This window comes from Podarcis gaigeae, assembly GCF_964106915.1.
Source record: "Podarcis gaigeae genome assembly, chromosome: 10".
Classification (NCBI taxonomy): domain Eukaryota; kingdom Metazoa; phylum Chordata; class Lepidosauria; order Squamata; family Lacertidae; genus Podarcis; species Podarcis gaigeae.
This window is the reverse complement of record NC_139686.1, coordinates 22,346,573-22,372,248: the sequence shown is the minus strand read 5'-3', so window position 1 is coordinate 22,372,248 and position 25,676 is coordinate 22,346,573. Positions and strand designations below refer to the sequence as shown.

Below are 25,676 nucleotides of genomic sequence, written 5' to 3'. Positions count from 1 at the left end.
TTGGACCCCGAGGGTCATCTAGTTCAATCTAGGAGAGCCAGTCTGATGTAGTGGTTAAGAGCAGTAGACTCTTCCCAGTAGTGATGTATGGAAATGAGAGCTGGACCATAAAGAAGGCTGATCGCCCAAGAATTGATGCTTTTGAATTATGGTGCTGGAGGAGACTCTTGAGAGTCCCATGGACTGCAAGAAGATCAAACCTATCTATTCTTAAGGAAATCAGCCCTGAGTGTTCACTGGAAGGACAGATCGTGAAGCTGAGGCTACAATACTCTGGCCCCCTCTTGAGAAGAGAAGACTCCCTGGAAAAGACCCTGATGTTGAGAAATATTGAGGGCACAAGGAGAAGGGGACGACAGAGGACGAGATGGTTGGACAGTGTTCTCGAAGCTACCAGCATGAGTTTGACCAAACTGCGGGAGGCAGTGGAGGACAGAAGTGCCTGGCCCATGGGGTCCATGGGGTCACGAAGAGTCGGACATGACTAAACAACAACAACAATTCTCAGATAAGCCATTGTCTGAAGATGGCCTCAGTGGGGCCATTTCTACGGCACTCAACATCACACTGCCTTGCACATGCGAACATTAGTAAGAGCAGCTTTGTTCCAGAAGTGGGCTTATTCAGACGACAATGTTTTTATGGTAACAGTGAGGCACGTAGCACCAGGAGACTCTGCTCTCTGAGATACTGTTGGAGGTCTTTGTGTTTCTGCTCCTCTTTCTCCACCTGCTGGGACATCCGGTCCTGATTTCGGAGCTTTTGCAGTTTGGCAGCAGCCTTCTCTTTCCTCTGTGTGTCCTGCTCCTGAGCTGTGGCTTCCAAGTTGTTTTGCATGGATTTCATTCTGTTCCTGAGCAGCTCCTGCAGAAAAGGACACAAAAAAGGGACTTTAAGCTCTTTCCCCCCTTACGGCATATTTGCAGTCGAAATACGTACACTGTGCAAATAAAGCAGTTCTGAAGATACATTTGCTTGACCTAATTTATCTGAGTGCAGAGTCAGGTTTTCCTTGGCTCAGAATCTCGCTCCATGTGATTAGAATATTTTGAGAAACTGGAGAAGAGCCAAAGAGAACAGCCCTCACCAGTCTTTTTTTCTCATGCTCATCAATTCTTTCCTGGTGTTCTGCCAGCCGCTTTTCCCTCTGCTTGCGCTGTGCCTTTAAGAACTCCAGCCTTTGTTCCTCTTTGTTCTTTAGGTCTTCCTGGAAGCGGGATTCCCCTCTCCCTGTCTTGGCTCTTGCAGCCCTCAGCTGCTGCTTCGTGTGCCACTTGGTCCAGCTCCCAATGTTCTCCTGCTGCTTTTGAGAGCCTTCCAAGGTTCGCTGGAGTGACCTCTGCCTATTTTGAAGAAGTTCCAGAGAAAGTAAAGTGCTATTTAGTCTGTCATGCTCAGCCTGTTGCATAAAACAGAGGATCTGCCTAAAGCAGTGGCGGACCTACATTTTGGGGGCCCTGAAGCTTGGACTGTTACAGGGCGGGGGGCTTTGTGACCAGCAATGAGGTCTGGGTAACCCACTGTCATCTTCTTCAATAGGGTTGTTCCATAACAGATCACCACATTTTAAAAACAAATTTACTATTACATCTCGGATTTTGCTTAAAATTGCTGTACCACGGTACTTCAACGCCTTTACATCATTTGTGCTACTGACTCTCAAACGTTGGGATTGTTGAAATATATACAGCAAAAAATTAATCAATTTGAGTTGTGTGGCTCAAATTGGGTCTACTAGGCCCCAAAATTTTAAGCAATGTGGACTGAAGTCACTTCTGGGGCCCCTCTAGGATGGAAGAGGTTCCCTTAACCCTTTCCTTTCATTACCTCTTGTTGTCAAGCAGCAGCTCTCTTCTGAGATGCTCCTCTTCCTGCCTCTGCTCCTCCTTAAGCCGCCTCTGCTCCATCTTCTGACGTTTGAACTCCATCCTGGCTGTGTTGATGCCCATCTCTCTTGGACCATCTCGCACCACTATTCTCTGAAAGGGAATAAGGGATTCCTTCATAATGGGATGGGCTTCTCTGGAGTGGACTAATCTCTTATTGGCTTTTGTTCCAAACTAACACCAAAATTGAGGGACGCGGGTGGCGCTGTGGGTTAAACCACAAAGCCTAGGGCCTGCCGATCAGAAGGTCGGCGGTTTGAATCCCTGCGACAGGGTGAGCTCCCGTTGCTCGATCCCTGCTCCTGCCAACCTAGCAGTTCGAAAGCACGTCAAAGTGCAAGTAGATAAATAGGTACCGTTCTGGTGGGAAGGTAAACGGCGTTTCCGTGCACTGCTCTGGTTCGCCAGAAGCGGCTTAGTCATGCTGGCCACATGACTCAGAAGCTGTCTGCGGACAAACGCCGGCTCCCTCGGCCTATAGAGCGAGATGAGTGCACAACCCCAGAGTCGGTCATGACTGGACCTAATGTAAACTCCACCTTTACTTTTAACACCAAAATGCTTGCTCATGCTAAGTCAGGTCTGGTCATTTGCTTAGAAAGGCTGAGACAGAGGGGTTTCCTCACCTGTATGGGAGGTGCACTATGGCTTCTTCTGATAGGCAAAACTGATTTGACAGCAGAATAGTCTTCCTTCAGTGACTGGTCCACCCAGTTAAAGATTGCCTGGAGCTGGGAAGGATCTGCAACGTACTTCTTCCGAGAAGGACTCCTTTGGCATGGCTGGGCAGAAAGTGGGATTTTGTTGAACTGGGAAAGGGTTACTGTATGAAAAAAAAGTCCATGTTAGAGTAAGGCAAGTCATTAAAAATAACGGCACAGATATATGAAGACTTTGATCTGATGAGACACATTCAAGAAAATGCTTGAATCTACAGAAACCTGAAAGTGACTAGTCAATTATTGTGGGAAACAAGACGCCAGGCTAGATGAGCCTTTGACTGGTCCAGGAGGGCACTCCTGGTTGTCAGCAGAAGGAAGCTGAATGCGCACTTGCTGGTTTGTGTATCAAGGAGCAGCCTGGGGGGTTGGCAGACATGAAAGGGGAAGGAGCATGTGATGTGCCAACAATAAATCTGATTATGCCAATCTGCCGGCTGATACACTTATATTTCAATACCTATCGGAAAGTCACTGTGAGACTGGATTGCCTTCATCACAGCTGCCTACCTCTTCGTCTTTGCTGTTTATGCTGAGTTAAGCATTTGTCTGTGTTGACAGCTACATCAACCATGGTGCCAGGGCCTTCCTGTGAAGCTTCTGACACTCCCTCTCTCAAATGGTCCTGTAAAATGAATAAAGAATAAAAAGCTAAAGAGCACACAGGAGAGTGACAGTGATTGAAACACTAATTGACTTTGTGTGGTTGGGCTGGGAAAACTTACTATACTGTGCTGAGTTTCTACAGCATCATCACATAGTACATGGCACATTATAAAGGCAACATTCACCTGGAAATTTGCCTGTGATCTGACTATGACAGTGAATCCTTGGTTTTTTCAACAACGTTTATAACATTGTGTGACCGTACTCTGGGGGAAAACAAATCCTTACCCAAGATAAAGGGACCAAGGATTATAATACTTTTGCAGCCGTCATAAACATGACGACATACCTTGTTTGGTTTTGTAAATGTGCTTTCCATCTCTTCTCGGGATTTTAAATCTGCAATGCCGTCTGCTTCCTTCAGCTTCTTGCTCTGTTCCTTCTCATTACTTCCTGAAATAGGAAGCCTTCCCTTTGAAAGCTGCTCCTCTATCTTCCTGCTCAGTTCTTCGTTTGTCAGTTGGGTTCCAGGGATCAAGGCATCATCTCGTTGCACTGTGCAAATGGGAGACCTAAAGGACTCCCAAGCCTGAAAGCAGCAGTGGCAAAGCGGGTGATGGGCAGAACTGCAGCCAGCACCAACACAGCAGTCCTTTGGAGTATCTTGCCAGTGCATCTCACCTAAATAATTCTGCTGGCAAGGCCCTGAAGCTCTGTATCCAGGTGGCACAACATAGGGATAATCTGGATTCTGCTCCACTAGCATCTGCCTGGCTGCTAATGGCATCTGAAGCTCAAGGACGATGCGTTCACTCAAAGAAGGAGGGATCTTCAGAGCAACATCTGCAGACATGTTCTTAGTCTGCCCATTCCAGAAATTCACCAGCACTTTGCTGTTTTTAAAGGCTGTAAACAGAAATATATATGAAACCATATTTTAGAAGCACGCACAATGTATGCCACCCTGCTAGGACAGCAGTTGTATTCCCCAAACCAAACCAAGGCACGGCTTCTGATTGGCTGCAGGAGCTTATGGACAATATGTTTTTAGATAATCTTTGAATATTTTCCATTCTTTGTATACTTTCTGGTTTGAGAGCCCTCTTTCCCCGTCATCTTTGCCAGTTCGAGGTATTCAATCAGAAGAGTCTGCCATTCTATTATCGTGGGTGTTGTTTCATTTTTCCAATTTCTTGCCACTAATATTCTGGCTGCTGTTGTTCCGTACATAAACAATGGTTAATATCTTTTCTGATTTCCACTGACATTATTCCTAGGAGGAAGGCTTCTGGTCTTTTTCTGAATGTAAATCTGAATAGCTTTGAATTTATTATATAATTTGTCCCAAAATTCCCAGATGACTGTGCAATTCCACCACATGTGTAAGAATATCCCTGTCTCTTTTTTGCACCTCCAGCAGGTTGGTGATCTACCTTTATACATTTTAGCAAGTTTTGTTGGAGTGTGGTACAAGCTAATAAAGCATTTTCATTACATTCTCCCTAAGATTATAGCACGCCGTGAATTTTATATCCTTCCTCCATAATCTTTCCCATTGTTCCATATTGATATTATATCCAAGATCTTGTGCCCATCTCACCATTACAACTTTAACTTGCTCTTCTTTCACTTCCCATTCTAATAAATAGTTGTATATTCCTGAGATATGTTTTCCTTTATTGTGAGTTAGCTCTTTTTCAAACTTGGATGTTTCTTTTGCCAGATGTTTCCTTTGTTGTGTTTTGTCATTAAAAAAACACACATTTAAATGAAAAGGGAAGGAAAAGGAAAGGGCACAAAACAAGCAGCACCTGAATGAGAAGGCCCAGCCTCTGCAACCTGAAGGATCACGCCTGGACCGTATCGTTCACCTTTCTTGTCCCACGGAGCCAGGACTGCATCTCCTGGACCTAAGGGCTGCCACCTGGCATCCTCATAATGGATGACATCGTAAAGGGGCGTTTCTTGCATCTGACATAGGATCTTGCCTTTCCGCGACTGTCGAGATCTTTGGAACTCAAGCAGAACGTGTTCTCTGGAGCCCTGCAAGATTAAGCCAGCAATGTTGCCACGTATTCATTCATTTATTAAATTTCTATACCACCCTTCATCCAAGGATTACTATATATATATATATATATATATGCAGGTTTTGGTGTCCTCGGGTGTCTTCCCGTGTAAAAGTTGGGGTGTCTAGGCGACGTTTCGACGAGGTCTCACTCGTCATCTTCAGGCTGGTGCTTTCGGCTTCTTGTTACTGGAACAGAGCGGGATCTCAATGTTTGAGTTCTTATAAATACTGTAGAGGGGGTGTGGTGTCTAGCCTCCAATGTTCTGGGCAGAGAGGAAGTTCCCAGGCTAGTGTGCCTTTTCTTCTTTTGTTCCTTAATTACTTGAGAGATACCTTGAGTGATTTCTTGAGTGATATCCTGAGTACCACTTAGGTGGGTCATTAGGTGTGGATTAATCCACACCTAATGACCCACCTAAGTGGTACTCAGGATATCACTCAAGAAATCACTCAAGGTATCTCTCAAGTAATTAAGGAACAAAAGAAGAAAAGGCACACTAGCCTGGGAACTTCCTCTCTGCCCAGAACATTGGAGGCTAGACACCACACCCCCTCTACAGTATTTATAAGAACTCAAACATTGAGATCCCGCTCTGTTCCAGTAACAAGAAGCCGAAAGCACCAGCCTGAAGATGACGAGTGAGACCTCGTCGAAACGTCGCCTAGACACCCCAACTTTTACACGGGAAGACACCCGAGGACACCAAAACCTGCATTCCTGTACCCGTGAAAATCTACGAAAGCATATATATATATATATATATATATATATATATATATATATATACACACACACACACACACACACACACACACATAATATAGTAACACACAGTTTAAAAGGCCATAGATTGTTTAATTAGCCAAAGGCTTGGTTGAAGAAGGAACGTTTTCATCTGGCACCTAAAGGTGTATAAGGAAGGTGTCAGCCAAACCTGCCTGGGGGGAACATTATACAAATGGGGAGCTGCCACCAAAAAGGCCTTTTCTTGTGTTGCCACGCTCCAGCCCTCTCGTGGAGGAGGCACAGAAATAAGGATCTCATATGATGGCATAGATAAATAAATAGTTAAACTTCCCTTCCTCGTGGTCTTGAGGGCAACCGACATGGTACTGGTGAGCACCATCACAAAAAAACTCACTGCTTGTAATCTTACTTTATCTTTTGAGCCCCATTCCACTCCACTCCCCCACCCCCCAACAGAAAATGCAATGATATCACTTCACTAGTTAACATTATTATTTTATATATAGGAGACAGCATTTAAGCATGACATTTAGATTCTAGAGAATAAGGTTAGAAGGGAGTGAGCAAAGCTATCTGCTAAAACCCAGTTTGAGAAGCACTACTTTAGTTAAATGAGCTCACCTTAACCTCTTGGACAATGTGACCCAGATAGTAAAACCCATCTGTCTCTCTTCTGGCAAGGACTTGAACTCCCCTCTGCAAATTGTAAACCTCTGGAGACCAGTCAACAAAATCCTCCTTTACTGGGCTCCAAGCACCCGAAGGAAATCTGCGGGTATAGAAAATTAACATGTGCCGGGACAAGATTGACGAAGGGTTCTGCAGAACCCCAAAGTTTACACATTATTTTGTGACATTTTGCTTGCCCTAATAAAAAGGTACGTACTGCCCAATGATGGATTTTGAACTTTTTCTTGTGGACCACCACTGGCGCCTTTACTTTTTACATATAACTTTGCTTTTAGATGATTAGGATAACTCAGACTTATGTAAATCAAGGCTGAAGAAACATGGAAGCCGATACGGATTCAGTTGCCATTCTAAGGACTTACTAACCTAAAAGATCCACAGTCCTTAAACTTACCGTGCTGTAGCATGATGGCCTATCAACAGAGAGGAACAGGGCTGCTTGCACATACAATCAGAGTGGCAAATGCTTTCACTGCAGCCAGGAATATCCTAGAAAATTGCGGAAATACAGAATCACAAAGTAGTAAGAGATCTGAAAGATCCGTTACAATTACTTGCATTGTTAGGACTTCATGCCATCCTTTCCAACAATTTGATTCTCTCGATTTGCACATGCATGTCCATCACTTGACCGTTAAAATATCAAGCGATGACTTGCATGTCTAAAGGAGTCATCATAGATCTAAAGCCACAAAAAGATCACAAAAAGTGAGTGCACTTTTTTCCAATAGAGACTAGCTCACACATATCAAGTGGTGCCCAGACATGTATGAATGAGCCCTCAGAGTCAACGTTGCTTCATCCAATTTTCATTTACCTCATCAGAGCTGAGGCTGATTGCTTGAAAGGAACCAGCAGACGCCTTGGCCACTTCTTCCATTATTTCTTGTGTCCCGTGTTCATTTTCTCCTCTGCTTCCTACCAAGTATACGATGTGCACTGGGTGCGCTTGCTCTGCCTCCTTAAGATGACTACTGATTTCCTTTACAGCATGCTCAGGTAGCCCACTGGTGAACAGGTACACAGCTTGGCAAAGGGGGTCTTCCAGCGCTGCTGCCACAGCCATCACAGGACTGGCCCCACTGCTGCTCTGAAGGGCTCTGATCCAGGCAGCTGCTTCAGTGACACTGTGGAGGGAACATTCTACCAAACTTTTCTGCCATTTTAACACCTGGAGGGGAAATGAAAGAGTGAAAACAAAGGCCAAAGTACAATTAAGAAGGTTGCACATTTCCGGGAGTCCACCCACCCACATTTCCAGGAGTCCATAAGTGGTGTACTGATTATTGTTGTTCTGATTCAGAGTGCCAATTGCTCACAAAGCTGCTTGTGGTACATACCCCTAGAACAGGTATGCAGAACCTGAGGCCCTCCATAGGTTGTTGGACTCCAGTGGGAATGCTGGCCAGGGTTGATGGCAGTTTGGCATTCAACATCCTTGGGAAGAGTCACAGATGGTTTTTCTATACTACTTTAATAATACTTTCCCCATTACCTGCTGGTTGGCACAGCTGACAATGCCAAACATGGAATCGGTTGGTTTGTGGGCCAGCGAAAAAAGAGTCTTTATGAGGAGTTCTTTCAAGATACATAGGCCGGCGGTCTTAGTTTCTGAGGTGCAAAGCACAAAGGCCACATTCTGCTCGTGGATGTCAGCCAACAATGGTAATGTACTAGAACAGCGATGGGACATTCTGGACATTTCTGAATGACAAACAACAACAGCACCAGGATCGTTATTACTATGTTTACTACTTTACACACTTCAAAATGTGATAAGCCAGCCTAGTTGTGTTTGGGGCACCTTCTGCTCAGCAGACCCTTAATTCTTCTAACGGGGGTATATAACGGTAATAATTATGGTAATAATCACTTGTGGCAGCACTACTGAGGGAGAGGGAGAGCTCTGAATCAGTGTGTGCATTCTACTCCGAGTAGAGCCATTGAAATTAATGGGGTGAAGTCAGCCATGGCTAGTCATTTTAGTGAGTTGATTACACTGAGCAGAACTAGCACTGGATTCAGATTTGGGTGCTCCTTGGGAATGAGAACACAATGCCAAAGTTGGTTATTGTTGCTTATTATATTAGACATCGTGTGCCAAAGTTTACTTGCTCAGGGACATATAAACTTTAGTTCTTTTTCAGTGTTTTGAACTTTCATGCAATAAATAACCAGGAACTAGTAAAGCAACCTCAGCGAATTACTGAGGCTGCAATTCTAAGCATTTCGGGGCATGTCCCACGTGGAAGCTGCAAGACCTCAATGGGACTGACTGTTATTTCTCCTCCCGCATAGGATACATTCTTTCTCTCTCCCCCCCCCCCCACTTCGTCTTGTTCTCTCCCGCATCTCACCTGATTCCCCCCTTCTTCTCCTGTAGGATACTGAAGTCTCAGCCCGTTGCCCGGCAACCAGATATCACAGACGGAACCATCTTCAACACCTGAACAGGGGGGATGAGAAGGAAGCCCTTCTTTTCATTTACGAAGCCCTCAAATAATATGAAAGGCCTTACATTTCCTAACAGGGGCATGTCTGTTCCGTCTCGGATGTGAGAACCAAGCCCACCGCTGTGTGGGGAAAAACAGCCACGAACCACGTACACACCCCTCCCCTAGCGAAAAGCTTTGGTTGTTTCCAGGCTGGTCCATTCTACGGAAGGGGGGAAGCATCGCTTGGAAAGTGTAGGAAGCTCTGGAAGGACAACTCGCGCTTCTCTTCAGCTTTTTAAAATATATATCCACGGAAAAAGAAGCGGGAAATGTATGCTGACCTTCTTTAGCGGGAATATTTCAACGGTGATTCCTTTTGCTTCCCCCCCTCTCCGTGACTAGAATTGGAACGCGCCAAAGAGAGCCGGAGCTACGGCAGCCAATCAGAGCGCGGTTTATTGGGAGCCGAGGCCTACCCGGTAGCGGAGAGTGACATTGTGGCGGGTTGAAGGGCTCCGCCGGCGGCAGCCAGGATGGCGGGGTCTCTGTGGCGGATGGGCGGCGGGTTGCGCTTGGCCGCCCGGGTCCTACGTGCCCAAAGCGGTTCTGGCGCGACTACGGGAGTCCGGCGGTAAGCGGGGGGGGGGGGGGCAGGCGGGACGGCGCACCGTGCGTGCCAGGGGGCGGGGCGAATTATGCAAAGCAGTGGCACGGAGGGACGGAATGTTCGGGGACCCTTCCTTCTGGAGCTACATGACACAACAACCCCGCATGGTAGGCTCCTCGCAACATAGGGTCGCCGCAGTAATACGTGCAGCCTGCAGCCCGGTTCTAAACAAACATTACATAGAGTAGAGGTATTCCTGGGGGCCGCACGCCAGAGGTGGTCTGGGCCCGATCTGTAGGTGCGACTCTTACAATGGGTTATGCTACCCTCGTGGAAAAGTCGGAGGTTTCTGCAGAGGCGCGCGAACCACATCATCTCGCCATCCTCCTTCCAGGCATTATGGCAGCTCAATTGCGCATTCCAACCAGGAAAAACCACACAAGGAGCTTGTGCCCTGGAGAGAGTTCTGGGGGACAAATAGAGTAGCCTGGAAGGCCATATTTGGCATCCCAATACCATACAGTGGTACCTCGGGTTACAGATGCTTCAGGTTACAGACTCCGCTAACCCAGAAATAGTACCTCGGGTTAAGAACTTTGCTTCAGGATGAGAACAGAAATTGTGCTCCAGCGCGGCGGCGGCAGCAGGACACCCCATTAGCTAAAGCGGCATCTCAGGTTAAGAACAGTTTCAGGTTAAGAACGGACCTCCAGAACGAATTAAGTTCTTAACCCAAGGTACCACTGTATTCTGCACAATTTCTGCTCTTCTGTGGCCCTGATTGTTCATGACACTTGCTTGCTTCTATGTACATATGTTTGTCCTGCAGCGCAAGTGGAGAGGTGCGTGTCTTCAAGTACCGCCAATATGTAGAGCCTCCGCCGTCCCATCAGATAAAGGGGGAAGTGCTCAGTGCGCTCATGTGGTTCTGGATCCTGTGGAACTTCTGGCATGATCCTGATGTTGTGCTGGTGAGAGCTTGAATGGGCTGGGAAAGACTATAAAGCAGTAGCATCAGGGTTATCTTCTCTAATGAGGTGAAGAAGTATTGAATGTGATTGAAAAATAATGTCCCATTTCCTAGCTGTGTGCACGAGATAGATTTGAGATTACTGTACAGAAAAAGCCTGCTGCTGAGAAGATCATAAAGAAGGTTCCAGTCAGGCCTCTCTGGGGAAGATATTTCATAGATGGGGTGTCAGCTCCAAGAAGACTCATTTCCTAATAGCCACCCTCTTTGCTTCCATTGGGGACACACAGAGCAGGGTCTCTGAAGAGCATCTTGGTATATATGGGAGGTGATATTTCAGGTGACCTGGCTTCAAACCAACTGACCAGAAGCCACTACATTTGACATAGAACAGGTGTAATATGATTGAAAGACCAAGTCCTAGGTAACAATATTGTGGCCCAATTTTGGAACATCTGGTTTCAGAACCATTTTTAAAGGCTGCTGCTGAAGAGAGGTTACATAAAAGTCTTTTAAGTACACCTAAAGTACTCCTGGCTTAAAGCTTTACTCATTAGCTGAGACTCTTGTAGTTATATCTGTCTCTTTACATAGAAGCCAGAGTGTTCGGCAGACTTTGTCCCAAAACATATTTCTGTATCCTTGGTAGTGTAAAGTGTTCAATCGTTTCTCTTTTTCCCATCCGACACAGGGTCACTTTCCTTATCCAGATGCTTCTCAGTGGACAGATGAAGAGCTGGGAATCCCTCCTGATGATGAAGAATAACTTGAATAGTTTGTGCTAAGCAAGTTTAGGTATGATGGCACTTCTACATGACTATCACTTCCTAGGCTAAACTAATGAAGTGGCTCTGGAATACTGCCACCTATCCCCTTCATACCCATTCCCAGTTACAGTATAAGCATGTTTGAGGTACATGTCATTGCAATTTCCCACTTTTATCTCCATTTCCCCCACCATCCATTTTAGGTTCCTGGCCCCCCAGGAACTCACAAACAATATGCTTTTCTCCGGATCCAAGATGTTATGTAAACTGATGGTGCTGTCTTAGATTAACAAATTAGTTTTCACTGATGGTAGAAATTGACTGGCAATTAATGAAGCTATGTGAAGGTGACAGTGAGCTAGGTGAAGGTGAGCAGACATTGGGTCATGTCCAATACTGCTGTTCTGCTACTGCAGATGTGCATTTGCACAACAGAATTTCCCACTCATCTCTCCAGCCCCCTGCACACCCTCAAAGTCCATCTCGGGAGCAGATTTTGAGGTGTGCAGAGAAGTCCTACTGTGTGAACAGAACTCTGCATGTGCAGCACTGAATACCACTCCCCCCCCAACCATGCAGTTGAAATATTAATCTCTCCCATTTTCTATATTGAAAAATCAGCAAGAAACTTCAGTGTGGCAAGATGTGCTTGCCTTGCTCACGGCCTATTTTTCTTGTTTCTAGTTATTAAGATTTGTGCACTTTAAAGCAAATCAGCCCAACTAACCCATCTGTCCTTACTGCTTGCAGGCTTCTGGGAGATCTACAAATGGCTTCATTTTACAGAGACTTTAATTCAGGTTGTAAATAAAATTAACTAACCAGATCACAGCTGTTTGAGGATGTGCTGGTGTTTTCAAACCGGGGTGTGGGTGTGTGTTTACAACGTATTGTATCTTAAAACTCATGTGCATTTGGTACTAGAACTTCAATTGTGTAAAAGTCCCGACTTCCATATATACCTTCTAGATAATAACAGTCAGAACTAAGGGTCTGCTGCAGCTTAGTGTGGCTACATGTTCTCTTTCAGAAACACTTATTTCGGGGTTTGACTAGGAAAGGGATTGTACAGAGGAAGCAGCCTTATACCAAGTTGTACTACCAGCCCATTTTGTTCAGTATTGTTTACACTGCCTGGCAATGGCTCTCCAGGGTTTCAGGCAGGAGACCTTTCCAACCCTACCTGGAGATGCCAGGGACTGGGCCTTTCTGCATGCAAAAAAATAGGTGTTCTACCACTGGGCCATGGCCCTTCCCATGTAGAGCGAAGCCATTTGGTTACACGTGAGGTGTTTGCATCTTGCTTCTCACCTGCATTCTTCAGCTGCAGCTGAGCTATATACAACTGAGAGCAGTACTGGGTCCTGCATGTTAAGGATACAGACAAGTTCGAACATGTTTAGAAGTATGGAAAACAATTCCTGTGAAGAAAGATGGAAGAAACTGGGTACAGGTAGCTTGGAGAAGAGATCCACTATGATCCGGCACCTACTAAAAACTCCTTTGTGCTCAGCTTTTGCTGACCATTGCATACAAATTTGCTGTTAACGGTTATTCCAAATTAATTTTTGTCCTGACTTTAACACTGCTGAATTTACTTGAATGTATTTTCCGTTACTTTTGTTGGAAGACAATCTGCGATGATTTTATGAAAGGTGCTATAGAATACTTAAAATAAGACAGGTAGGTAGAATATAATTGCCCTCTTCAGACTTCGGCTTTTAAAGAAGTGCTGAGACATGTTCTCCGCTGCCACAAACGGCAGAACTAGATCCAATGGGCTGAAGTTACAGGAGGATAAATCTCAGTTGGACATCTGGATTATCCTCTTGATGGTAACAGCAATTTGATAATGGGAGCAGGAACCTAGAGGGGTGATGGACTCGCTCTCAATTGAAGGTCTTCAAAGCAGAGGTTGGACAGCCATCTGTTGGAGATGCTCTCTGAGTTTCCTGGAGAGTAGAGCGAGGGGAACCTTTGGCTCTTCAGATGTTGAAGTCAAAACTACCATCATCCCTGGCCATTGGCCACACTTGATAGCACTGATAGAAGCTGTAGTTCACCAACACCTGGAGGGGCAAAGCTCCACTCCTGGAGTAAGGGGCTGGACTAGGTGGCTTACAAGGACCCATCCAATTCTGATTTCAGCTGTGAATTAGCCCCCTTTATTAACACTCTTACACAGACTCCATGCAGTCAATCTTTATTATAGCAGTATTCACATCAAATACATAGAACTTTTTAACTTTTTATATAATACAGAGTTCTTTAAATAACTTTACACAAATAGTTCTTCAATCTCTGTTTTCAGCTATCAAACTTTAGTTTATGTCTCCATGCTTTCTAAACCAAACTGGACAATATTTCCCACTGTACAAATTTACATGAGAGAAAAAAGCTCCAAAATACAAATGAAGGGAGTTTAGGCTAAGGGGTTAAACATGGGAGGAAAACAACCGAAATTAATCTGTGTCAGCATTTACAGTGAATAACAGGGGAGAAGGAAAAAAAAAATGGAGGCAGGGAGGAAAAGCTGCAGTGATCCATGAGACAGAAAGCTGAAAATAAACATTTTCCTATGAGTTTAGAAATACAGGCCTTTAAACATTTAGTTACTCCATTGTCATTTTTAAAAAGTAAGCTATGGATATCAATTGTCTTCTGAAGAAAGAACAGACTTTAAAAATTGCAGACTTGTGGAGGCTCAAAACATCTTGTGGCAAACACAGCTTCAAGGAATGCTGGGTTGGGATATGAATTTCACTGCACTAATTAAAAACACTATACACATTTCTCCTTTCTAGAGTAACTGTTTAAACATTTTTTTGTCATCTGACTTGCGCAATCACTTCCATTGGGTCTAACTGTACAGTGCTTAGGGTTGGCAAGTTCTACTCGAAAGACTCTGCCCGTCACTATAAAGGTGGGGAGCACACAATGACAGCAAGTTTATACCAGTGGCAGCTCCCCCCGCCCCACAATGCATCAACAGTCTCATCTGTCTTTACACCAAGTATGATTGCAGGGGATAACTAAAGTCCTGGTTGCTATAGTAGAGAAAGATGGGCATAGGGGCCATTAAAAGCAACAACCTTACGAACTGCCTATTCCCTTGCAACAGCCAGACCCTTGAAGTTGTTTGCAGGTAGGCACCTGTTAGTTCTTAGTGTTACAATGAAATAACAGATTGGAATGCTATTGTTGAAGGAATGGAGAGAATGATCAACTACAGTGCATTTTCCCAATCTCATTGGAAAGTAGTGTGGTCTAGGAGAAAAAGGACAGCACATGTAAAATCTCCTAAAGGAAATGGGAGCAATGAAAGGAAAAGCCTGTGTGTATTTCAGAGAGAATACAAAGCAAGGATGTTGACTACTGTTTTCAGCTGCTTAGAAACAACTGTTTTGCCCTTCACTGGTCCCTAGTAGCCAGGAGAGGTGCTGGTTACATAAACTTCCGACTCAGGCTAGAAGGGCTATTGCAGTCCAGTGGATGGGCAAGCAATGCTCAGCTTTCAATTGGCTCTCCGTTCTTCAATCACAATGTGCTCCCTACTCAAAATGCAGGGCGGCGTGAGCTAGTAGCATTGGCCAACATCAGTCACATGGCAAGGGAATTATTTTGTGAGAATGAAACGGGTAAAATTGCTGTCGGGTCAATTATAACAGAATTCGAACAAACTGCAGGTCTACGTGATGAAAAAGAAAGCTGGAGCAAGGGTGAGCTTCTGTTTGGTCATTGTGTAAACTGAACATGGGAACCTGCCCAAGGTTTGGGGGTTGGGGCTAAATCTACGGGATACATGCAAGCTGGTCACTGCCCAATTTTAGTCACAGGAAGGGGTGAGGAAGGAGGAGAATATGGAAGGAATTAGGTGTGTTTCTTTGAACCTTTCACAGCTTTGAATTTCAAAGTACATTTATTGCACTTAGGTTTTTTATTTAATCATTTAAATCAAAGGTTATTCAGACTCGGACCTATACTCTCAACCTAAACAACAATTCCCACATCCCCCCCCCTCAAATTGGTCCATTTTATCCTCCTACTTCAATACATGCCTAAATGAATGCTTGCCCTTCCATCCTCCAACCCTTCCCTGCCCATAAGCCTGTAGGTCCTAACGCTCTTGTTGGAACCCCCCAAACAGCATAAAACCAGTGGAAGGGTATTAACTAGGCAGAGCACAAATGAAGCACAAAACCTTAGATGTCAAAAAGAAACAAACCCCCAGACAAATCCATAATCCGAAAAATGGCACAGTCTCCCGCTCTGCATTTCCCTAGCTCAGAAAGGGGGAGGTAGAGTAATTCTGTTTAATTACGGTTCCAAGGTAATTGCAGAAAGAGTACATATCAGAGGCTGAATGGAACAGATGGATATTGCTTTGGCAATTGCAAAATGAATGCCTAGAAAGTTTCAGAATGCTCTCAAACCCACCCCAGCTGCCAAAAACTGGGTCTGAAATAGACAACTATAGCTGCAACCCTGTACACATCTAGCTGTGAGTAAACAGAGTGGGACTTGCTTCCGTGTAATTATGCATATGATTGTGTTGCATCAGACATATTTTTTTGGAGGGGTGGAATGGGCCACAGCTCAGTGGTGCAGTACATGCTAAGCAGGCAGGAAGCCCAGGGTTCAATTGCAGAATCCCTTGCTGCAAGTTTTGGAGAAATTTGGACGGCTGGCTGCCAGTCAGACTGGACTTTTCTTGCTAAGACAGAAAAAATGTTCTGACTCACTGTAAAGCAGCTTTGTGTGTTACCATTATTATCCATGTGCTCTTTTAAGAAAGGGGCCTATCTCAGGGCTATCTGGGCTTTTGCGTTTCTATCCTAATTCATACACTTAATGTCAATTCTACATAAATCATAATAGCGGGCCAAGAACCTAAAGGGTAGGAAAGAAACTGGAAAAGCCAGTTCAAAATCCAACCCATACTTTTTCCCTAGGCAGGTGAATGGAAGACAGCATCACTATGGAAGATACAACCTCAGCACTTTAGTCCACTGACTGCTGCTCTGCTATTTATCCATGATTTTTCAACTTAAATGCCAGACAAAACTGGCTGGGGTTTATAGACAGGTTACCTGTAACAATAGGAAGCCTGAAGAAGATCGGACACCTCTCTCAATCAGAGAAAAGGGTCTTGGCAATCCTGGGTTGTAATCCTGTTTATGGTTCCAAACATAACCACCCCTCCTATTCCAGTAATATCAGCAATCAAACAGGTCCCCCCCCCCCCGTTACAGTGAAGTCTCAAAAAAGGTACTCTTCTTCACCTTCATGCTAAAATTCCTTTTATAAAATGGTTGGCTCTCAGAGGAGGCAATGGTGTCTCCATTTTTTTCCTCCTTTACAAGTGCCATCGGTTCTTTTTATATAATTGGTTTAAGGTGTGTTTTTTCCCAACTCAACAACATATAGGGGTGTTGGGGAGAGAACACTTCAACTTGGAAACACAAGATAAGTGTTCTTCTTACCAGAAAAAGCTCAACTAAGATAAAATGACATTTCTGCTGCAGGTCTACTAGCGCCATTTGTTTCAGTGGTCAGGAGATCCTGTTCCATGATCGGTTTCACCCACATTTGAAAATGGAAGAAATGCAAAGCCACTGCTCTAGTTAGATAAAGCACCTACACAGGTATCTCTAGAATCTCTCTCAAAGTCACAAAAGGCACAGGTCATTTGGCAAATTGCAATTTTGTATCTCAAAGCTAACCTAGCCAAAGTTGGTTCAGAGTGAATCCAGATCATAGTCCCGCAAGGCTCAATGGGGTCATTCCCTTCAGGTAACATTTTTCCTTTTCTTTTCCAATGGACGGAAAGTTATGTAGCTACAGTACTATGAACTGTCTGTGCTACACATGCTGCACTCGCGGTCCAAAAAGTAATTCACTGTAACACACCTGCAAACACATACCCAATACCAGAACTCTTTCACTAAGCCTTCTGCTACAAAACCCCCCAAACCAAACCAGAAGCAACTGCTCCCTCACAGAAGATCAAAACATAACGATGTTTCACAGTGGAAATTACAGTATAGCAATGCCCTTCACAAATAGTAGCAGACACTTATAGCAGGTATGAGCAGGGTGTAGGTTAAGGTGGATCTTGAACTAGGTTTTGGTCAACTGCTGCCCATACTGTCTCCCAGCATTGAAAAAATCCGCCAAACAAGCCAGGCGGCGAAGCAACTAACAGCACTGAAAACAATTTTTGCATAAATATTCCCAGTGCCAATGCAGGGATGGTGTCAATGCACAACATGTTGTGCCAGTACAAAGATGGCATCAAGTCTCATGTGTGCATTGTTGCCTTCTTTGCTGAGGAATTTAGCAGTTAGACCACGGGGCAATAGTGTCTAAGAAAAAACAAACCCGCTGTTGGAGCCTACCTACCTATCTTCAGGAGAGCTCAAGGCGGATTCTTCATTTTCAAATTTAAGGGCAATTTCAAGCAAGTGAGAGCACAGAATTAAAGTGACCTGCACTGTGTTTTATCAGATTGTGGAGATTCAGGGACGACAGCAGGAAGGAGAAAAAGGAAGCTTCAGCATAGATGTCCTACTGAAGCATCAGCCAAATGACCTACAGTATGTTCAGATGCAAGTGGAGAAAAGTCAAAGCGTATGTAGCTCATTCTAAAGTGCTTTGTGGGAACAAGACCCTTTTCCTACCGCTTTATCTATATATTTTTATTATTAAAAAAAAAAAGCTTACTGCACATGAATGAATAACGAAGTTGTAATACAATCAAGCCAGGATACACACACACATTCCACATTCCAAAAGCCCAAAGAGAATTGTGTATTTTCAGTTACAGATAGGTAGCCGTGTTGGTCTGCCATAGTCAAAACAAAAAAAATTCCTTCCAGTAGCACCTTAAAGACCAACTAAGTCAGTTCTTGGTATGAGCTTTCGTGTGCATGCACACGAAAGCTCATACCAAGAACTGACTTAGTTGGTCTTTAAGGTGCTACTGGAAGGAATTTTTTTTGTTTTGTGTATTTTCAGTTAGTATTTCCAATGCACTAAGCAGGTAAGGATAGAACTTAGCAGAATTTGGTCTCCTGTAAATGATTCAAAATTTGGCAGAGAAGAAGAGCTGGCCTTCGCACTAGCAGACCTTAGAAGGGCAGCATATTTGGAGAGAAGCAAAGGGGCTGTTGCCTCCCCATGTTGCTTCAGGGCACTTCTTATTGCTGTTCAGGAACAATGAAAGATGGGATAGGCCTTGTTTGCACGTCACCTTAAAGCATACCGTATTTTTTGCACCATAACACTCACTTTTTTCCTCCTAGAAAGTAAAGGGAAATGTCTGTGCGTGTTATGGAGGAAATGCCTACGGGTGGCATGCCTATGGATTTTCATCCTCTAAAAACTACGTGCGTGTTATGGTCGGGTGCGTGTTATAGAGCGAAAAATACGGTAGTTTAAACAAAACAATGACTTTAAGTTAAGGAGCAATATCCTGGCATACAGTAGCTCACAAGATCCCTACAGGCTCTTGCTGTTCCTTCCTTCAGTGCCCTGGGAAGGAAACAGAACAGAACTGCCTTGCCACTATGTGTGGACTGGAGCTTGTTGTTTATTTTACTCCTAACAAAGTATGATGGTAAGTCAAGAAGAAAACTTGGCTTACCATCATGGCCTGTTAGCCACGATGTCAAGGAGATAAAGATGTCGAGGAGATTAAAAAAACTGCACAACTTTTAAAAGACATCTGAAGGCAGCCCTCTAATGGGAGGTTTTTAATGTTTGACGTTTTATTATATTTTTATAATTTGCTGGAATGCATCCCGAGTGTCTGGGGAAACCCAACTAGATGGGCAGGGTATGTTGTTGCCAGTCAGTGCATCAAAAATACTGAGCAGAGGGACCAACAGTCTGGCTGGGTTTGAGGCAGACTTGGTATACAAGTATGATTTCATGTGATGTGCAAAACGGGCCAATGGCTGCAAACATCAGGAGGAAGATGAAAGGGTGGGCCAACTGTGAAGTGCAATGGATTGGCCAGCAGTCAACATGCAAGCTGTAATTTGGGGGGGAGGGGCAAAGGGAAGAGGCACCAGAGTGACTGGTTGCTCTGAAGAAACCTCTGGCTGTGAACAGGATCCGTTCCAGAGCCCTGTTCGCATCATGAGCAGAATGCAACCCGCGTCTGTGCATTTCGTGATTTGCCGCGTCTGTGCATGCGTATGATGTCATTCTGAGCATCTGCGCATGTGGCGAAACCTGGAAGTAACCCGTTCCGTTACTTACGGGTCGCCGTGGGACGCAACCTGAAAAGATTTAACCCAAAACGACTTTAACCTGAGGTATGGCTGTAGGGGCATGAAAGATGTCACATGCTCAACAAGTATCAGGCTAGGCAGAAGGGGCAACAGAACTATAAGACTGTGGAGAACAAGTGGAAATGCCAGAGGTTTCTAAGGTTTTGCCTAGGCTAGCGCTGGAATATCCCCACATCCTAAACAGCAGCAACAGAACTCCGAAAGCCCTAACAACCTGGATGCTTAAGCATTTTCTAGATCTAAGATGCTTGCACATCAGAAAGTTAAGCACTACAACCTGCGTGTGGGAAACCCACATCCTCTTTCTTGCAACTACCAAACATCTCTAAATGACCCGTTCTTCCATGGTGATGCTTGCCAGCACTCAAGTCCTGAGAAACAAAAATGAGGTTTACTAATGTAGGAAAATTCTACAGCCAAAAAGTATGGGAAGCTGATGGTGCCTTCACTCCCCACCAATTAGGAGGTGGGTGGACTAAATGTTCCCTGGCAGAAATTTGCACTGATTTGTGTTGGATTTATGGGTGTGACTGCATATTCACTGCCCCATTACCCCAATGCGATTTGGAATGTACAGGTCTCAAAGAGCTACTGCTTGGTTTTTATTTGTCTTGCATGGTTTTAAGATGATGACAGGAGACGTCTTGCTATTTTCCTCATACTCCAAGCGTCTCTGTGCATTGTAGTGCGCACACACATGAGCAACTGTAAGGATCTCCTATGTTCATCTCTGTAACAGACCTCTCGCCTCTCCAGGTTCAGCTGTTGGGTGGTGGCAGTCGTGATAAGAAGAGGCAAGGTCAGTCTGGAAGAATGGTCCATATTTAGAAAGTTTGAGAAACACTGCTCTCAAACCAAATCTGCACACCAACACACACAAAGACAGCTGAGAAAAGCACAGCAAACCAAAATTGTGCTTTTCTGGTTTAGAGTTATCGTAGGTCTGGCACACAAGTTGCTTTATTCTCATTACACTGCCCACATCCACTGGAATTCTCTCTAGCACAACCAGCCGCAGAAGTGAAAAGGAACTGCCCAAGAACTTTCATAGCTTCAGTAGCACTTGTGCAGAGAAGGCATGAAATGTGACCCAGTGACTTCTAACCACTTGCTATTGCTACCTGGATTATATCCCATATTTCAGTTGTTTCTTGGTCTAATTTCTGTTAAGCACCCTGGTGCTCAACAAGATTTAACAATCCAATGAAATGACGCTTGTGTGGTTTTGAAGAACAAGGACCACAACAGGGTATGCTTGCTTTCCATGAACATACCTTCTTTCTGAGAAAGACAGTTCCCTTTCTCTTAGCTTTCCTAAAAACAGAGCTGAGGTATTTATCAATCACTGCTTAAACTCTCTCATCAGACGACCTGCTTCCATTAGAAATGTTTAGTGAAGGAGAGGTTGTCTCCAGCCTCCTATCTTCTGGAACTGGGCAAAAATGCACTAAATGTCAAGGCTTTGGTGGACGTTGAGCTTCTTTCTAGTGGCATCTAAGTTGCCTCTTTAATAAAAAGAAATAAAATAAAATTTAAATAAATCTATGTTATATTAATCAACACAGCAAAGAATTCTGCTAACTGACAGCATTCTGATTCCAACTAGAGGTAACTTTGACCCCCCCTTTTTCTGGATAAAAATAAGAATTAGGACCCATTTTGCAAATGAGAATTAAGAGCAAGACAAAAAGAGAAAGCAAAATGCAATCGCCACCATTTTTAAGCCACAAGACATAGGGCAAGAAAAGGAGTGACATAGAAAAAGTTGGGGATAGGCAAACAGTGAGCGAAGATGTCAATGTTGATCCAGCAAGTACCATTTCTTAACAAAACCTTCCTAGCAGACTGCCATTTAAGACAACTTACTGCATATTAAAACATACACACACTTGCTGAGTTTGCAAATTTAACATGTTTTAAAGTTCTTTTTCAAAAAGTACCAAAGCACAATTTTTGGAATGTGTAATTCTTTCAGAGAGGGGCTGCAGATGGAGTTTCCTTTTTAAAACATATTCAGTTCAACCTGAGAACTCCCGTTTATGAAAAATTAGGTACCTGACATTACCTTGCACCTTTTAAAATAGGTACATTTGTTTTTCATAGTCTGCATTAGACCTTTTGGACACCCCCCAAAAAAGGCCACACACAAACATACAGAGTGAAATGATATCAGCAAAAAATGAAAAGAAGCTACGTGTTTTAACACTTTGATGTAATTTTGTAAAAACGTTTGTTGCTGGACTGACGAGAGAGGGGGGGAAAAAGCCTCCCAACCCTTTCTGAAAGTGTACAAAAAGGAAAGATAGGGGAAAGGGTGGCTCTGAACAAGAGATAAAAGCAAATCTGGAAAGAGAAGGTGCAGCATCCCCTTTTCCTTCAAATTAATCCGTTCTCAGACTCCCCCTTCTATGTATCTGCCAATTTGGCCATGTTCCTGTTGTCGTGTTTTTTACCCGAAAGAGCAGGTACTCCTTCAGCTGAAAAGGATATACTGCATTTATCCCACTGATTGGTAAGCACACCAGGAAAAAAAGACCACACATAACCCTAGGAAAAAAAAAAAAATCAGACCCGAGGATGATTGTTTGGATTAGCTCTGCCTCGTCAGATGTCCAGCCTTTGATAACTCGTTGTTAGAGGGAGAAAGCCGACCAGCAGACCATCCCAAGCCAATGATGCAGTAGGAGTTCCAATCTCATCATGCCAGAGCACCAGAAAGTCAAAGCACGAGCCCTCCTCTCTCCTGGGAATGATGCCAATGGAACAGGCAGCCACAGGGTGGGGGAAGGGGGTCTCCAAATGCACATGGTGTTTAGACTGGAGGTGAACATACAGGCAGCATAGATTCTGGTTCCTAACAAGGGATTTTCCCTTCCTACCCAAAGTTGGATTGGTAATTCCATTCTGCTCTCCTCTAAGCATATAGATCTCTTTCCTCTAAATTTCCTTTTCTTTCCTTTTTTTATTTTTTTTTGAGGGGCAGAAGAGAGTCTGGATGTTATAAAAAGAAACCGTAGGAACACAAGACTTTTTTTAAAAAAAATGAGAGTGGATTTGCTGCCAATGTTGCCGTGGCTACTTGAACGCTGCAAATTCGCCTGTAGAGGGAGGACAAGAGCTGAGTTTAAAAAGTTGGGTTTCATTCATCAGCAAGACAGAAATGTTATCCAGCATAAATTTGACACTATATACCGGGTGCAGCAGGTGTTAGGAGAAATGCAATTGTTAATAATTAAATGTACAGAAGGATATCATTGGCAGAGACAGAAGACAAAATTACTTTCCCCAAATCTCTTAACTATGGGTTTCCAAAAAAGCAAACTTGGACCATATGGCAGGATATTAAGAGCCCGCATGCTCTCATGAAGAATGTGCAAATGTAAAGTTTTATCATCATTCACATTTCTAAGATTATTCTCAACATGTTTTACACAATGGCAGCTGCTCTCTTGGGGTCAAAAAAGCAAGGATTTATTGGCATGGCTCTCTGCTCTCCAAACCTCCATACTAATTTAGGAATATCTAGGAAAATAAAAAAAAGTCCAGTAGCACCTTAGAGACCAACTAAGTTGGTTCTTGGTATAAGCTTTCGTTTGCATGCACATGAAAGCTTATACCAAGAACCAACTTAGTTGGTCTCTAAGGTGCTACTGGACAATTTTTATAATATATTTCGACTGCGTCAGACCAACACGGCTACCTAACTGATTTAGGAGACAAGAGAATGGATGGAGCTTCCATTTCCTGTCGCATCGTGGAGTTAAGAGTGTTCATCTGAAGAAGCTACATTCTGGAAAACTTTAAAAGGTTGACTTTCTAGTAGCTCTACTTCAGAGCAGCAGGCTAAATAAATACCATACTATTAGCATATATGTACCCTATTAAACCTACCCAAATGAGAAATTTTGTCCTCTGATGTCAAAAGCAGGTACGGCTGGGTTCTACTTTCTCCAGCTTATTATACAGGTCTCTGGTCTCTTATCTTACCAAGGCCCTGGCCGAACTAACAGCTTCACCATTGGTTGCAGCAGAAAAAGCAAAACCTTGTGCTTTGGGGCTAATTTTAAGAGCATTCATGCTCTTTCACCCATTCCAAACTACAGGCTTTGGTTACCACCTTCAGTCCATTTAACACTGATTGCTGGCTAGTCTGTAAATAAGAAATTACACCCCCACTGATCCTCTGGTCTTCCTGATTCAGCTTATCATTTGGAGTGTTAATTGGTGTCACAGGATTGTGAAGATAAAAATGTGTTAATTTGGAAAGGCAGGGCTCCGCTAGACATTCCATCTAGCCATAGACTAAGAGCATTCGCTCAGAGTCTTCCTCACCCCCAAGCTATGCAAAACATAAGAGGGGGAAAATCCTAAGCCCATTTTAAGACTTGTTAGAATTCACAGTCATCGGTATCAGGTTCAAAACATCTGAAAGTTTAAATTTAAGGCGGTGGTGGTGATAAATAATCAGGACAGTAGTATCCTGAAATTCTGTCAGCTAGCAGAAAAACAAATGCTTAGAATTATTTAGTTCACCGATTCTCTCAACGGAGAACCTCCACGGAACCGCTATGCAGAAGCAACATAACCTAGTAAGGTGCCCATCAAAACTTTCTGCCCTGTCCTGGATGCAAAACCTGCAACTGCTCACAAGGCAGCTTACTGGAGGTATAAAGGCAGCCACTGCTGGGCAATGATCAAGGGCAAGGGACACCTGATACCCAAGAACCAGAAAAAGTCACAAGGAGGAGACAGGCAAGCTGCCGCCTTCACATTGTGCAGGCGTGTGACCGATGATGGACTAGCAGGCACAAGCCTTGGCTTCATCAGTTCAGACTGGACACTGCAAGTCGCTTCAGATAAGCCATGGGCACTCATAGTGCTGAGGCAGCAGCCCCCGCACTTCTGCTACCTATGGGCATTTCAGGAAATTTAAATGGCGACCACTCAACTCAATCAGCTGCATACTAGCTTGTAGGGGGATTTCCCTACTTCCATATGTCTGACAATGAAGAATAGCAAGAACATTCCTTGTCTGAGACATGAACCATGCTGAGCAGTTTACAATTGATCAGGAATAACAAAGCAAGCAAGATCATTGTCACCTAGACAAAAAAGCTTGACACATACATACGGCGGATGAAGGTTATTATTTAAATACTTGTCACCAGAGGTGAATGTAGCACGAAGCAATGAAGAGCAGGTTTACCTGCTCAAGGTAGATACTCCCAATGTGGAAAAAAGGGTCCTTGACTTCAGGGTCCTTGACTTCCACATTACTTTAGGTAAAGGGACCCCTGACCATTAGGTCCAGTCGCGGATGACTCTGGGGTTGCAGCACTCATCTCTTTATTGGCCAAGGGAGCTGGTGTACAGCTTCTGGGTCACGTGGCCAGCATGACTTAGCTGCTTCTGGTGAACCAGAGCAGCGCACGGAAACACCATTTGCCTTCCCGCTGGAGCGGTACCTATATCTACTTGCACTCTGACATGCTTTCGAACTGCTAGGTTGGCATCCACATTACCTTACTGGAGATCTAATCAGACAAATTCTATACACAAGCATAAAACGTTTTCTCCACATAAAGGAGAACTGAGTAGAAATATCGACTCATATAAAGCTGAGCATTAGCAGCAAGCCATTGACTTTGTAAGAGAGCCGGTGGCGAAATTTTCTTTTCCCACCTTTAAACAACTTTTAAAGTTTACTACTCTTGCTTTTACAAGGCCATTTCCTCCTATTATGAGCATCACTGCTTTCAAGCATGGCCACACAGAAAAAAAGCAATATTCACTTTTTAAAAAATGTCCCTTCTAACCTGTTAAAAGTCGAGCAATGCTTATTAACATGCCTGAAGCAGACCGGCGCAAAGGCATGGGTCC

At 44.0% G+C, this 25,676-nt stretch overlaps 3 protein-coding genes and 1 long non-coding RNA gene across 5 annotated transcripts in view; 2 read left to right on the top strand and 2 right to left on the bottom strand.

Moving 5' to 3' along the window:
- Positions 1 to 614: 614 nt before the first annotated feature.
- Positions 615 to 9,079, bottom strand: LOC310825945 (uncharacterized protein). The gene is made up of 12 exons (XM_083700164.1): positions 8,915 to 9,079; positions 8,216 to 8,424; positions 7,538 to 7,891; positions 7,115 to 7,209; positions 6,652 to 6,799; positions 5,023 to 5,254; positions 3,561 to 4,117; positions 3,116 to 3,230; positions 2,513 to 2,706; positions 1,828 to 1,979; positions 1,088 to 1,343; positions 615 to 864 (listed from the first exon to the last, which is right to left on the bottom strand). The coding sequence occupies exons 2-12, from the start codon at positions 8,420 to 8,422 to the stop codon at positions 640 to 642; spliced, it is 2,535 nt and encodes an 844-aa protein (XP_083556290.1). The 5' UTR covers positions 8,423 to 8,424; positions 8,915 to 9,079; the 3' UTR covers positions 615 to 639.
- Positions 9,080 to 9,581: 502 nt separating this feature from the next.
- Positions 9,582 to 12,325, top strand: NDUFB2 (NADH:ubiquinone oxidoreductase subunit B2). Its single transcript, XM_083701068.1, has 4 exons — positions 9,582 to 9,786; positions 10,592 to 10,733; positions 11,424 to 11,527; positions 12,250 to 12,325. Exons 1-3 carry the CDS (start codon positions 9,689 to 9,691, stop codon positions 11,496 to 11,498), a joined length of 315 nt encoding a protein of 104 aa, XP_083557194.1. The 5' UTR covers positions 9,582 to 9,688; the 3' UTR covers positions 11,499 to 11,527; positions 12,250 to 12,325.
- A 6,183-nt stretch (positions 12,326 to 18,508) lies between these two features.
- LOC310826307 lies at positions 18,509 to 24,068 on the top strand. Its single transcript, XR_014555722.1, has 2 exons — positions 18,509 to 18,764; positions 18,935 to 24,068. It is a non-coding gene; the product is annotated as an uncharacterized lncRNA (long non-coding RNA).
- BRAF (B-Raf proto-oncogene, serine/threonine kinase) overlaps positions 22,739 to 25,676 on the bottom strand; it is a 50,368-nt gene continuing 47,430 nt past the window's right edge. For both annotated transcript variants that reach the window (XM_083700205.1, XM_083700206.1), the window contains one exon: positions 22,739 to 22,894. In XM_083700205.1, coding sequence (XP_083556331.1) covers positions 22,872 to 22,894 — 23 coding nt within the window. In that variant the 3' untranslated portion in view covers positions 22,739 to 22,871. The remainder of the gene's footprint in view (positions 22,895 to 25,676) is intronic.

Bases quoted from the DNA above. Each gene is read 5' to 3' on its own strand.
- LOC310825945 (XM_083700164.1), bottom strand. From the start codon at position 8,422: ATGTCCAGAATGTCCCATCGCTGTTCTAGTACATTACCATTGTTGGCT. The intron at 5,255-6,651 runs GTGAGCTCATTT...TTAATCTTGCAG, and splicing joins ACATTGTCCAAGAGGTTAAG to GGCTCCAGAGAACACGTTCT. The intron at 1,980-2,512 runs GTGAGGAAACCC...ATTCCCTTTCAG, and splicing joins ATAGTGCACCTCCCATACAG to AGAATAGTGGTGCGAGATGG.
- NDUFB2 (XM_083701068.1), top strand. From the start codon at position 9,689: ATGGCGGGGTCTCTGTGGCGGATGGGCGGCGGGTTGCGCTTGGCCGCC. The intron at 9,787-10,591 runs GTAAGCGGGGGG...TTTGTCCTGCAG, and splicing joins GCGACTACGGGAGTCCGGCG to CGCAAGTGGAGAGGTGCGTG. The intron at 10,734-11,423 runs GTGAGAGCTTGA...CATCCGACACAG, and splicing joins ATGATCCTGATGTTGTGCTG to GGTCACTTTCCTTATCCAGA.